Source organism: Oryctolagus cuniculus, chromosome 17 (genome assembly GCF_964237555.1).
Source record: "Oryctolagus cuniculus chromosome 17, mOryCun1.1, whole genome shotgun sequence".
NCBI lineage: Eukaryota > Metazoa > Chordata > Mammalia > Lagomorpha > Leporidae > Oryctolagus > Oryctolagus cuniculus.
This window is the reverse complement of record NC_091448.1, coordinates 51246102-51259392: the sequence shown is the minus strand read 5'-3', so window position 1 is coordinate 51259392 and position 13291 is coordinate 51246102. Positions and strand designations below refer to the sequence as shown.

The following is a 13291-nucleotide window of genomic DNA, read 5'->3' as shown; positions in this document are numbered from 1 at the left end:
CTGGGAAGTCCCTGCAGGGACAGGCGCGCTGAGGGGACGGGTTCCGGGGTCCCGGAGGCGGAAGCTCGGCCGACGGACGTGACTCCCGGTCCCGGAGAATGGGGTGGAGGCGGCGGTGCAGTGCTGGAACCCGAGGGGCTGGCGAGGGACCGAGGACGGACCCAGGCCGAGCTCCTGGGAGCTGGCCCTGGAGAAGCGAAGGAGCGCCCCAGCCCTCAGTCCCCGCGTCAGTGCACAGAGAGGACGACGACGCTGGCTCCATTTGCTTGCTCTTTAATAACGCAACAGAGAGAATATGGGCTCGGGGCGTTTTCGTGGGCAGGGCAGGTGGGCGTGGGAGTGAATGGCTCAGAGGACGGGACAGGGCTCCGTGCTGGCCGCGGAGGCGATCGCGATGACCTGGGCCGGGGCCGCAGGCAGCACCAGCATCCTGGGCACAGGTGCTTTCCGCTTACTCCTCAGACTCCAGCTCCACCCCCCAGGGGCGGTTAAAGGGGCTCCTCCTGGCTGTGGCAGTGCTGAAGGGGGCCAGAGAGCTCCACTGCCTGGAGGAGCACGACACCTCCTGGCCCAGGGGACTCCAGGGAGACCAAAGCAGCTGTAGACGACAGAAATTACAGGGGAAAGGATGGGAGAGGAGGCTCAGCGGATTTGCTGGTCCCCAAGCCCGGGTACCCGTCTCCAGCTCTCACCAAGTTTGTTTTTCTTCTCAAACTAGCGCTCCCACCTGGCTCTTGGCTTCTGCTGTCTCCACGCAAGACCGAGGACTCACACCAGCCTCCCCCGCCCCCCAGTCATACCTGGGCACTGTCAGGAGCGAGGCCGTGGTCCTCTTCCAGTTCAGAGTATCCCGCGGTGCTGGGGAATCCACAGCCCTCTCCTTCCAGCACCAGGGGCTCGGACGCAGCCCCAGAGCTGCCCCACTGGCCCCTCTTCAGCCTGCGGAGATGGCATTTAGGAGATGGCCAGGCTTCCGGCCTCTAATCTTCACTGAAACACTGACCGCTGGGACCCAAGGCACTGCCTTTGACCTTCAGCTCTGCACCCGCAGCTCTTCTCATCTAGGACTGCAGTGTGCTCACTCCAGGGACCCAGCAGTGACCCCAGAGCATCCCACACCCGCCAGTTCTATGGTGTATTTTCCTGTCTGGTGATCCCGTTTCCACCCCTTCCACCTCCTGGGGCTCAGCCTCCATCCCTCAGTTCCCTCTGTCTTTCCACATTACAAAAATTAATCCCATTTGGGGCCAGAGTTTTGGCTTAGCAGGTTAAGCCACTGCCTGCAATACCAGCATCTCATATGAGTACCACTTGGAGTCCCTACTGCTCCACTTCCAATCCAGCTCCCTGCTAATGTGCCCACCACCCACGTGGGAGACCTGTGGATGGAGTTCCAGGCTCCAGGCTTCAGCCTAGCCCAACTCTGGAAGATCTGTCTCTCCCTGTTTGTAACTCTGCCTTTCAGATATATATATATATATATATATATAAACACAAACATTTTGATTGCACCAAACCCACAGCTCCTTCCCAATTTCATTCCTTGAAAGCTCTCAACCCCTTCCTTAGCTCAACACAGCCTGCACCCAAACCCTACTTGGCTCCCAGAGCCCACTGTCTGGCCTCCTTACTCATTGATGGTTCTCTGACGCTTCCTTATGTCCTCCAGATGATAAGTGACAGCCCTGACCCGGGCAGGGATGCTCCCAGGTCCCTGCTGCATTCGTTCCAATTGTGGCCTCTTTCTCTTTCTTCTGCAGAGCACCTCAGGGGGTAGAAGTCCTTCCGGGGGGTACAGGCCAGGATGAGAGCAACCAGTGGCTCTCTGTGCCAGACAATGGAAAAGGAGATAAAGGAGAGAACTGGGTCTTGGGAGAGCTTGAACTGAATTAGGGAGCCAAGGATCTTGGGAAGTCTAGCTTTGATCTGGAAGACCCTCTTGCATCCCAGCAGGAGGTATTTCAGAGCAGACAGAACAGTGACAAGAAACCTGGAGTCCAGCCCCTCTCTCCTAAGTCTAAAGTCTCCACAGAGTGAGGAGAGGAAGGCCTGGTCAGCGCCCTTGTTGGTGAACACCAGAGGGAAAGGTCATTAGGAGCTGAAGACAGGTGGGAGAGGGTGCACAGTTAACAGAGAAGTGCTGAAGGGCAGACTTTGTCATACCAGCGTGGGCGGAATGTACTTTTCCTCCATCCAGGTGGGACTGTGAACACAAAAAGGGGGCTAGGGTCAGAGGGGACATGCTCCATACATATTCCTCTCTGATGAGTTCTTCCAACCACCTTTCTGGCACTGGGGGCTAAAATGTCTGTCAGCCGGTAGGAAATTCTGCCCAGGCCTGATTGGTGTAAGAATTTATGGTAGTTAAAAATTATACAGTCTGGGATGGCCATTTGGCTTAGTGGTTAAGATGTCGCTTGGAGGGGCCAGCGCTGTGGTATAGTAGGTTAAGCCTCTGCCTGTGGTGCCAGCGTCCTATATGGGCACTGGTTCGAGTCCCAGCTGCTCCACTTCTGATTCAGCTCCCTGCTAATGTGCCTGGGAAAGCAGTGGAAGATGGCCCAAATGCCTGGGCCCCTGCACCCACATGGAAGATCTGGAAGAAGCTCCTGGTTCCTGGCTTCAGATAGGCTCAGCTCCGGTTGTTGCAGCCATTTGGGGGAGTGAACCAGTGGATGGAAATCTCTCTCTCTCTCTCTGTCTCTCCTTCTCTATGTTTGTAACTCCACCTCTCAAAAAAATAAATAAATCTTTAACAAATATATGTTGCTTGGAATGTTCACATCAGTTGGCTTGGGTTAGAATCCTGGCTCCACATCTCTCTCTCTCTCTCTCTTAATAAAGATTTGTTTTCTTATCTATTTATTTAAAAGGCAGAGTGACAGAGATTGAGAGAGAGAGAGAGAGAGAGAGAGAGAGAGAGAAAGAATCTTCCATTGCTGGTTCACTTGCTTAATGTTTGCAACAGGCAGGGCTGGGCCGGGCCAGAGCCAGGAGCCAGGAGTCAGGAACTCCATCCTGATCTCCCAGGATGGGCAGGGACTTAAGTATTTGGGCCATTTTCTGCAGGTTTCCCGGCAGCCAAGACAGGAACCAATGCTCTGATACAGAGTGCTGGCACTGCAAGTGGTAGCTTAACCTACTGAGCCACAGTGCTGGCCCCTGGCTCCACTTTTTTTTTTTTTTTAACGATTTATTTATTTGAAAGGCAGAGTTACAGAGAAGGAAAAATAGGCAGGGAGAGAGGGGGAGAGGGAGAGATCTTCCTTCTGCTGATTTACTCTCCAAATGGCTTCAGGAGCTTTATCTTGGTCTTCCATGTGAGTGCAGCCAACTTGGGCCATCTTCTGATGCTTTCCCAGGTGAATTAGCAGGCAGACAGATAGATTGGAAGTGGAGCACCCAGGACTCACACCGGCACTCATGTGGGATACCAGCATTACAGGTGACGGCTTAATCTGCTGTGCTATAGTGCCTGCCCTGACTCCACTTCTGATCCCAACTTTCTGTCAGCAGGTGATGGCTTAAAAACCTGGGTCCCGGGGCCACTTTGTGGCAAAGCAGTTAAAGCCGCTGCCTGCAGTGCCCACATTCCATATGGATGCCAGTTCAAGTCCTGGCTGCTCCACTTCTGATCTTGCTCCCTGCTAACATGCCTGGGAAAGCAGAGGAAGCTGGTCCAAGTCCCTAGGCCCCTGCATCTACGTAGGAGACCCAGAAGAAGCTCCTAGCTCTTGGCTTTGGATCAGCCCAGCTCTGGCCATTGCGCGCTCTCTCTCTCTCTCTCTCTCTCTCTCTCTCTCTCTCTCTCTCCCTCTCCTTCTGCTTCTTTGTAACTCTGACTTTCAAATAAATAAATCTTGAAGAAAAAAAAAAAACACTTGGGTCCCTGCAACCCATGTGGGAGATCCGATTGCATTCAGGACTCCTGGCTTCAACCTGGCTCAGTCCCAGCTGTTTCTGGTATTCGGAGAATGAACCAGTGGATAGAAGCTGTCTCTGTCTCTCTGCCTTTCAAATAAAATGAAAATAAGTAAATAAAAATTTAAAAATTGTACAATCTTACCTTCCCACCCACTTTATCCTTCTGTACTCACCTGGGCCTTTGACTAAGGTTCTCCCAGAAGACATCTCCATAACGCTGGGACATCTCCAGAACCCTGGGTGAAAGGTTCTGGGAAGGTAAGCTGGGCGATGGAGATCGGCTGACCACCCTGGAACACCTGAGGTAAGGACAAAGTAGGCTTGGGCCTGGTTCTTCCCTTACCCAAGCATTCCAGGTGCTCATCCTTTCCATGGGACCATGCAGGTTCCCTCAGGCCATGTCCTCTCTCTGCATTTTAGCTGAGAAAGTGAGGACTTCAGTATGAAAGATTAGAACTAAGGTGGGGATGGAGACTGGCTATTGTTTGAGCCTCAGATCTCACTGGAGCTCAAGCTTCTATACCTTATAGCCTTATTAGCAAGCATGGTTGTCAAAGAAGAGGGTCCTGGCCACACAGGGTGATGTGACATATTCCTTTAGGTCTATGCAAGGATCCACAAGAGAGAACTCTTTACTCCTACTTTGTGTCCCCATCTCAGAAGTACTAACATTCTGGTAGATAGGGAGGGGTATACAGAGCTTTTTGAGAACAGTGCTCACCACTTCCAAAGTCCCCAGCTGAGTAACCTCTAGGAAGTAGAGTGTTCTAGGGCTTAGACCTGGAGCCCTTTATCTGCTCTGTCTCTCCTTAGATGACCTCACCCAGTCCCATGACTTTAAATGCCTCCAATGTGCTGATGACTTCTAAATCTCAATTTCCAGCTCTGGTTTCCCCCTCGGCATCTGCTCCCCAGGCTTCCCAACCCCAAAACCCACTTGCTTGGGCCCCAAAACCTACTATGTATTTACTGTCCCTCATCTCCCATAGTCAGTTTACCAGCAAGTTCACTTGGTTATTTTATATATATATATATATATATATATATATAATATGCCCAAATTTGACCACTGCTCACCATTTCCATTCCCACCACCACATCCCAGGTCATTTTGCCCTTCCTGTACTGCTCAATGGCCTCTTTCTCCTCTCCCTGCTTCCACTGTCATCCATGCACAATCTGTTCTGTGCAGAGAAGTGAGAGTAACCTTTTCAAACCATTTGACATGATATAAGGTTTGAGACATACTTCAAAATAATCTGGGGTGGAAGGGGCTGGACAGGTGCAGAGATGATTATCTGTATAATGATAATTACTGAGAAGGGTACATCTGGTTCAGGAAACTAATTTTTCCATTTATGTATTTGTTTGAAATTTTCCATAATAAAACAGTTGAAGAAAAAAATCTGTTTAAGTTGCTTCCTTACTTAAACATTTGACAGATTTCTATTAGATTTTATTTTAGGACAAAATTCTATTTTCTTTGGAATAAAATTCAGAGTCTTTTCAATGGCCTAGAAGGTCCTATATGACCTGGCCTCTGCCTAACTCGTGACTTTTCTCTCCACTTTTCCCTTTATCACTAAGTCTCAGTACATTGGCCAGCTTCCTGTTCCTACAACACACTAAACTTGTTTCCTTCTTGGGGTTGTTTTGTTTTCTTTTTTTTTTTTTTTCTTTTTGAAAGGCAGAGAGACAGAGAAAGAGATAGATCTTCCATCCCCTGCTTTGTTCCCCCAAATGCCTACAAGTCAGGGCCCCAGCCAGACCAAAGCCAGGAGCCTCAGAGCCAATCTAGCTTTCCCATATGGATGGCAGGGACTCAAGCATTCGAGTTATCACCTGCTGCCTCCCACGGTGCACATTAGCAGAAAGCTGGAACTAGAGGTGGAGCCAGACTTAAACTCAGGTGTTCTAATATGGGATGTGGGCTTTCCAAGTGTTCTTTTTTTTTGACAGGCAGAGTAGACCGTGAGAGAGAGAGAGAGAGAGAGAGAGAGAGAGAGAGAAAGGTCTTCCCTTTTTTCTTTCTTTCTTTCTTTTTTTTTTTTTTTGGCAGGCAGAGTGGACAGTGAGAGAGAGAGACAGAGAGAAAGGTCTTCCTTTGCCGTTGGTTCACCCTCCAATGGCCGCCGCGGCTGGCGCGCTGCGGCCGGCGCACCGCGCTGATCCGATGGCAGGAGCCAGGAGCCAGGTGCTTTTCCTGGTCTCCCATGTGGGAGCAGGGCCCAAGGACTTGGGCCATCCTCCACTGCACTCCCAGGCCACAGCAGAGAGCTGGACAGGAAGAAGAACAACCGGGACTAGAACCCCATGTGCTGGTGCTGTAGGCGGAGGATTAGCCTATTGAGCTGCGGCGCCGGCCATCCAAGTGTTCTCTTGACCACTGTTCAAAATGCCTGCCATGGGAGACCAGGAGGAAAGCACCTGGCTCTTGTCTCTGGATCGGCGCAGTGCGCCAGCTGTAGCGGCCATTTGGGGGGTGAACCAACTGTCTAACTCTGCCTGTCGAAAAAAAAATGCCTGCCACCTACCACGCTCCCCTTTTTAAATTTTTATTTATTTGGGGGGCAGAGAGACGAAGAGAGGAAGAGAGCTCCTATCTTCTGATGTACTCCCCAAATGCCTGCAGCAGCCCCCAACTGTGGCCAAAGCCAGGAGTCAAGAACCCAGTCCAGGGTAGCAAGAATTCCTTCAGCCATCATCACTGTCTCCCAGAGACTACACCATCAGGAAGCTGGATATTGAACCTGGATACTTAGATATAGAATATGGGCATCTAAACTGCTATGTCAAACACCTGCTTGTTGAGGTTTTTTAATCTAATACTTCTCCCCCTTGATTCTAATCTAGACTAGCTCCCTCTTATTTGAAGATCTCAATTTGGGGCCGGCGTTGTGGTATAGTAGGTTAAGCCTCTACCTGCAGCACCAGCATTCCATATGGGTGTCAGTTCTAGTCTTGGCTACTCCTCCTCCCATCCAGCTCTCTGGTATGGCCTGGGAAAGCAGTGGAAGATGGCCCAAGTGCTTGGGCTCCTGCACCCCTATGGGAGACCTGGGGGAAGCTCCTGGCTCCTGATTCAGAGCAGCCCAGCTCCAGCCATTGCAGCCATTTGGGGAGTGAACCAGTAAATGGAAAACCTCTCTCTCTGTCTCTCCCTCTCTCTGTAACTCTACCTCTCAAATAAATAAATAAATCTTTAAAAAAAATCTTAATTCAAATTCTCCTCTCCAGAATAGTCTTCCACAGTCATCTTAAGTAACCCTGCATCTTCTAAGACATATACTATATTATAGTATACTCCTGTGTGTTTTTTGTTAGATTTATTTTATTTATATGAAAGTTTGAGTTACAGAGAGAAAGAGAGGGAGAGACAGAGAGCTATCTCCCACCCACAAGTTTACTCCTCAAATGGCCACAATGGCTGGAGCCCAGAGTTTATTCTGGGTCTCTCACATGTGTGCAGGGGCCCAAGGATTTGGGCCATCCTCTGCTGCTTTCTCAGGCACATTAGCAGGGAGGTAGACTGGAAGTGGAGCAGCCGGGGCTTGAACTGGCACTTGTATGGGATGCCAGTGTCACAGGCAGTGGCTTTACCCACTAAGCCACAATGCCAGCCCCTATACCTCTGTTTTCTTAAAAGATTTGTTCATTTGGGAGCCAGTGTTGTGGCACAATATATTAAGCTGCCTACAATGCCAGCATCCCATATAAGCACCAGGTTCAAGTCCCACCCACTCCACTTTCAATCCAATTTCCTGCTAATGTGCCCGAGAAAGCAGATGATGGTCCAGATGCTTGGGCTCCTGCCACCCATTAGGGAGACCCAGATGGAGTTCTGGGCTTCTGGCTTTGGCCTGGCCCAGCCCTGGCCATTGCAGCCATTTGTGGATTGAACCACTGAATGGAAACTCACCAAATGGAAGCTTTCTCTCCTTCTTTGTTGTCCTGCCTTCCAAATAAACAAAGTGAGTGAGAAAACAACAGAGAGTAAGATCTTTCATCTGTTGGTTCAGTCTCCAGATGGCCATGGCTGGTCTGGCCAAAGTCACATTCCCAAAACTTCATCTGGGTCTCCCAAGTGGGTGCAGGGACCCAAGCAGTTAGTCTACCTTCCACTGCTTTCCCAGGCACATTAGCAGGAAGCTGGGTGGGAAGGAGAGCAACCAAGTCTCAAACTGGCACTCTGATATGGGATGCCAGTGTCACCAAGTAAGTGTTGGCTTAACCTGCTGTGTCACAATGCTGGCCTCTCTTGCTATTTTTTTTCATGGTAATCATCACTAGCTGAAATTGTATTTATTTTATTTTTTTATTACAAAATTTCCAGGGCTGGCGCTGTGGCGGAATGGGTTAATCCTCCATCTGCAGTGCTGGCATCCCATATGGGCACTGGTTTGAGTCTTGGCTGCTCCTCTTCCAATCCAGCTCTCTGCTGTGGCCTAGAAAAGCAGTAGAAGATGGCCCAAGTGCTTTGGCCCCTGCACCTGAATGAGAGACCCGGAAGAAGCTCTGACTCTTGGCTTCAGATAAGCATAGCTCTGGCCATTGCAGCCATTTGGGGAGTGAACCAGCAGAAGGAAGACCTTTTACTCTATTTCTCCATCTCACTGTCTGTAACACTACCTCTCCAATAAATAAATAAATAATCTTAAAAAATTTTTAAAAATTTTAGGGGCTGCACCTGTGGCATAGTAGGTTAGGCCTCTGCCTGTGGTGCCGGCATCCTGTATGGTACCAGTTCGTGTTCTGGCTGCTCCTCTTCACATCTAGCTCTCTGCTAACGGCCTGAGAGAGCAGTGGAAGAAAGGCCCACATGCTTGAGCATCTGCACCCATATGGGAGACCTGAAAGAAGCTCCTGGCTCCTGATTGGCCCAGCTCTGGCCATTGCAGCCATTTAAGGAGTAAACTAGCAGATGGAAGACCTCTACCTCTTTCTGTCTGTAACTCTGCCTCTCAAATAAATAAATAAATAAATCTTAAAATTTTTTTTTAACTTGAAATCAATTGAGATAGAAGGACGGAGAAACAAAGATCTTCTATCTGCTGGCTTACTCCTCAAATGCCTGCAATAGTCAGATTGGGCCAGGATGAAGCCAGGAGTCTGGAACTTAATTCAGGTCGCCCATGTGGGTGGAAGGAACTCAAGTACTTGGGATATCTCCTGCTGCCTCCCAGGTGGGACATTAGCAGGAAGCTGAAGTCAGAAGCAGCACCATGACACAAACAATGGCACTTGGATAATGGGAGGTGGGTGTCCCAAGCAGTGTTTTAACCACTGGGCCAAATGCCCACCCCCATTCTTTATAATATTATATAATTATATCTTTATATAATTTTATGTTACACATTGTCTTCTCCTTCTGTAGAAAATAGGCTCTATAAGAGTAGGACCCCTGTCTTGCTAGCTACTGCATCCCCAGTGCCTAATACAATGGGTAGAAGATTACAGTGAAAAACTGTTACACAGAGTAATAAATCCCCTGAGATGAGGCCTTGAGTTTCCCGTTCTTTATTTCCTACTCCGGGAAGAGCCAGCCATGCAATCTTGCTCCATCCTATCCCCATCCTCCCCACCCAGTAGGGAGGACTCACTTGGCAAAGGGGATGAGGTTGTCTCCATATTCCTGTACCTGCATGACTGGACTGGGCTGGGTAGTTCAACTGAGTCTCCTCCTTGCTGCTGGGAGAAAAATGGAAAACAAATCACTCACTATGCAATGGCTGTAGGGATGAGACCAATCTAGAGCTTGGAAAGCAGATGTGTGCATCCTGAAAAAGCAAAAAAGAGTTTAAAAGGTATTCCTAATACTCAACTGTTAGCTGAACCTACAGGTGGAAGACGGTAAGCATAGGGAAAGTGGATGTGGTAAGACGTAAAGGAGAAAGTATATTTTCTGAAGTACATGCATGCAGCAAGTAAAATTTGCAGATGGCTTTTAAGTGACTTAAAAGGTAATAGGAGGCCGGCACCGCGGCTCACTAGGCTAATCCTCCGCCTAGCGGCACCGGCACACCGGGTTCTAGTCCCGGTCGGGGCGCCGGATTCTGTCCTGGTTGCCCCTCTTCCAGGCCAGCTCTCTGCTGTGGCCCAGGAGTGCATTGGAGGATGGCCCAAGTGCTTGGGCCCTGCACCCCATGGGAAACCAGGAGAAGCACCTGGCTCCTGCCATCGCATCAGCACGGTGCACCGGCCGCAGCACGCCAGCCGTGGCGGCCACTGGAGGGTGAACCAACGGCAAAGGAAGACCTTTCTCTCTCTCTCTCTCACTGTCTACTGTGCCTGTCCAAAAAAAAAAAAAAAAAAAAAAGGTAGGTAATAGGAAAGGATGAAATGAAAAGAATGACAGGTGGAGACTGAATGCGGCAGGGGCATTTGGGAGCAGCAGGCATAGACTCAGTGGTTGGGGGCAGGTAGAGAAGTGGTAGAATTGAGAGATAGTAAAAGAATCAGGTACGAGTAGCTGGTGGAAGTGTGGTTGGAGAGAGTAGTCAGTTGGCAAATGGGAAAGAGAGGCATTTGGGAATGTCTATAGGAACGGTGAGCAGAGGGGGGCCAGTGTTGTGGCGCAGCATCCTGTACTGGGACACAAGCTGGAGTCCCAGCTGCTCTGATTCAGATCCATCTCCCTGCTACTGTGCCTGGGAAGGCAGCAGAGGACGGCCCAAGTGCTGGAGTCCCTGCCATCCGCATGCTGGAATGGAGCTCTGGACTCCTGGTTTCTGAATGGCCTAGACCTGGCTGTTACAGCCATTTGGAGAGTGAACCAGTGGATGGAAGATTTCTCTCCCTCTGTCACTCTGCTTGTCAAATCAATCTTGAGATAGAGATAGAGATAGAGATAGAGATAGAGATAGAGATAGAGATAGAGATAGAGATAGAGATAGAGGTGTCAGTTGTACAGAGCCAGAATTAGGGGCAGCAAAAGACAGCCACAGTCAGTCAGAATGGGCAGGAAAGGCATGTAAGATAGGAGAATGTATATAGGCTGCACAAGGGACAGAGAAAGCTAACTGGAAACTGTTGGAGGCGAACAACTATTTATCCAAAGGCAGCTGGGGACGGGCTGAGCAAAAAGTGTCAGAATTGGCAGAAAGGGCAAGAGGGGTCCAAACGGGGAATCCTGGGCCAGGAGGAGCTCAGCAGAACCCAGGGGGCAACTTGGGGGGCATTATGACTTTGGAGACTTGGGCCTAAGTGGATGCCCTCAATCTAAGGGGAGGAGTCAGCGCTGTGGTGTAGCGGGTGAATCCGCCGCCTGCAGAGCCAGCAACCCATATGGGCACCGGTTCGAGTGCCAGCTGCTCCACTTCTGACCTAACTCCCTGCTACTGCCTAGGAAAGTAGTAAAAGATGGGCCAAGTGCTTGGGAGACCCAGAAGCAGCTCCTGGCTCCTGGCTTCAGATCGGCCCAGCTCCAGCAGTTGCTGCCATTTGGGGAGTAAACCAGCAAATGGAAGATTTTTAGATTTATTTTATTTATTTGAAAGAGTTACAGAGAGAGGTAGAGACAGAGAGATCTTCCATCTGCTGGTTCACTCCTTAAATGGCTACAATGGCCAGAGCTGAGTCAATCCAAAGCCAGGAGCTGGAGCTTCTTCCAGGTTTCCCACATGCGTACAGGTGCCTAAGGACTTGGGCCATTCTTTGCTGCCTTTTTTTTTAAGGATTTATTTATTTATTTGAAAGTCAGAGTTACACACAGAGAGAGGAGAGGCAGAGAGAGAGAGAGGTCTTCCATCCGTTGGTTCACTCCCCAATTAGCCACAATGGCCAGAGCTGCGCGGATCAGAAGCCAGGAGCCTGGAGCTTCTTTCTGGTCTCCCACGTGGGTGCAGGGGCCAAGCACTTGGGCCATCTTCTACTGCTTTCCCAGGCGCATTAGCAGGGAGCGGAATTGGAAGAGGAGCAGCCAGGACTCGAACCGGAGTCTATATGGGATGAGGATGCTCCAGGCAGTGACTTTTTTTTTTTTTTTAATTTTTTTTGACAGGCAGAGTGGACAGTGAGAGAGAGACAGAGAGAAAGGTCTTCCTTTGCCGTTGGTTCACCCTCCAATGGCCGTCGCGGCTGGCGCACCACGCTGATCCGAAGCCAGGAGCCAGGTGCTTCTCCTGGTCTCCCATGGGGTGCACAAGCACTTGGGCCATCCTCCACTGCACTCCCTGGCCACAGCAGAGAGCTGGCCTGGAAGAGGGGCAACCGGGACAGAATCCGGCGCCCCAACCGGAACTAGAACCCGGTATGCCGGCGCAGCACCGCGGAGGATTAGCCCATTGGGCCGGGGCGCCGGCCGCCAGGCAGTGACTTTAACCCACTGCGCCAGAGCGCCGGCCCCATGAAGACTTCTCTCTCCCTCTCTCCCTCCGCCACCTCCACGTCTGTAACTCTTGTCTTTCAAAATAATAAATAAATCACGGCCATTTGGGGGGTGAACCAACAGAAAGGAAGACCTTTCTCTCCCTCTTTCTCTCTCTCTCTCACTAACCCTGCCTGTCAAAAAAAAATTTTTTTTAAAACATCCAAGGGGCAGGATGGGCCTTCAGGAAACCTGACGCAGGGCAACAGGAGGGCCACGCAAGCCTAGGAGGGCAGATGAGGACCCGAGGGGCCAGGCTGGGGCCGAGTCTGGGTGTCCGCTGGGGAGGGGGCGAGGCCTGCTGGGGGGAAGGGCCAGGCTTGGGAGTACAGCTTGGGCCTGAAGGGGTCAGCGGGACCCTTGCCAAGCGGACTAGGGCTGCCCGGGCCTCCGGAACAGCCAGGCCTGAGGGCGTAATCGGGTGTGAGAAGCCCAGCTCCTGAGGTGGCGGCCCCACACCTGAGGCGGCCACGCTGGGTCGCTGGAAGGGGCAGCCTGGGCCGGCGAGGGCGACTCCGGCCTGAGGCGGCACTCCCGGCCTGAGAGGGCGGCTCTGGCCTGAGGCGGCGGCCAGGGCTGCCGGGGCTGCCGAACTTGAGGGCCCGGCAGGGACACACAACCCCCGTGGCTGCGCCGCCGCCGCCGCCGCCCGCACTTGGCCCCAGCACCTGAGGCAGCTGCGCGGTGAATTCTAGAACGATGAGTCCGGCGGGGAGGAGAGAGGCGGTCACCGGAGTCGAGGGAGGCGCCGGCCGGTGCCGCGCGCTAGGGGCGGGGCCTGGACCAAGCCGCCTCGGGGGCGGGGCCCGACCGGAGGCTCCGCCCCCTCGGGCGCGCCTCCGACGGCGGGCGTGCGCGGGTCCCGGGCTCGGGGAGGGGGGGGTGCCCCGGGGTCCGCCCCCGCCGCGCCTGGCTTCTCAGGCCTTCCTAGGATTCCCGACTCTCGGCCTCCTGCCCACCCTTCTGCCTCCTCCCCTCGGTTGCCAGGTCCCGGTTCGGTGG

General features: G+C 51.7%; 1 protein-coding gene across 7 annotated transcripts; it reads right to left on the bottom strand.

Moving 5' to 3' along the window:
* Positions 1 to 257: 257 nt before the first annotated feature.
* INCA1 (inhibitor of CDK, cyclin A1 interacting protein 1) lies at positions 258 to 13093 on the bottom strand. 7 transcript variants are annotated; one of them, XM_051825308.2, is made up of 7 exons: positions 12958 to 13093; positions 9525 to 9609; positions 4098 to 4223; positions 2164 to 2203; positions 1632 to 1825; positions 801 to 939; positions 258 to 598 (listed from the first exon to the last, which is right to left on the bottom strand). In XM_051825308.2, exons 2-7 carry the CDS (start codon positions 9566 to 9568, stop codon positions 452 to 454), a joined length of 690 nt encoding a protein of 229 aa, XP_051681268.2. In that variant the 5' UTR covers positions 9569 to 9609; positions 12958 to 13093; the 3' UTR covers positions 258 to 451. The 7 variants fall into 7 exon arrangements, with proteins under 7 accessions (XP_051681268.2, XP_051681270.2, XP_051681271.2 ...); XM_051825310.2 differs by having other exon boundaries at positions 9525 to 9612; positions 12958 to 13074; XM_051825311.2 differs by having other exon boundaries at positions 9525 to 9612; positions 12749 to 13049.
* Between the last annotated feature and the right edge of the window lie 198 nt (positions 13094 to 13291).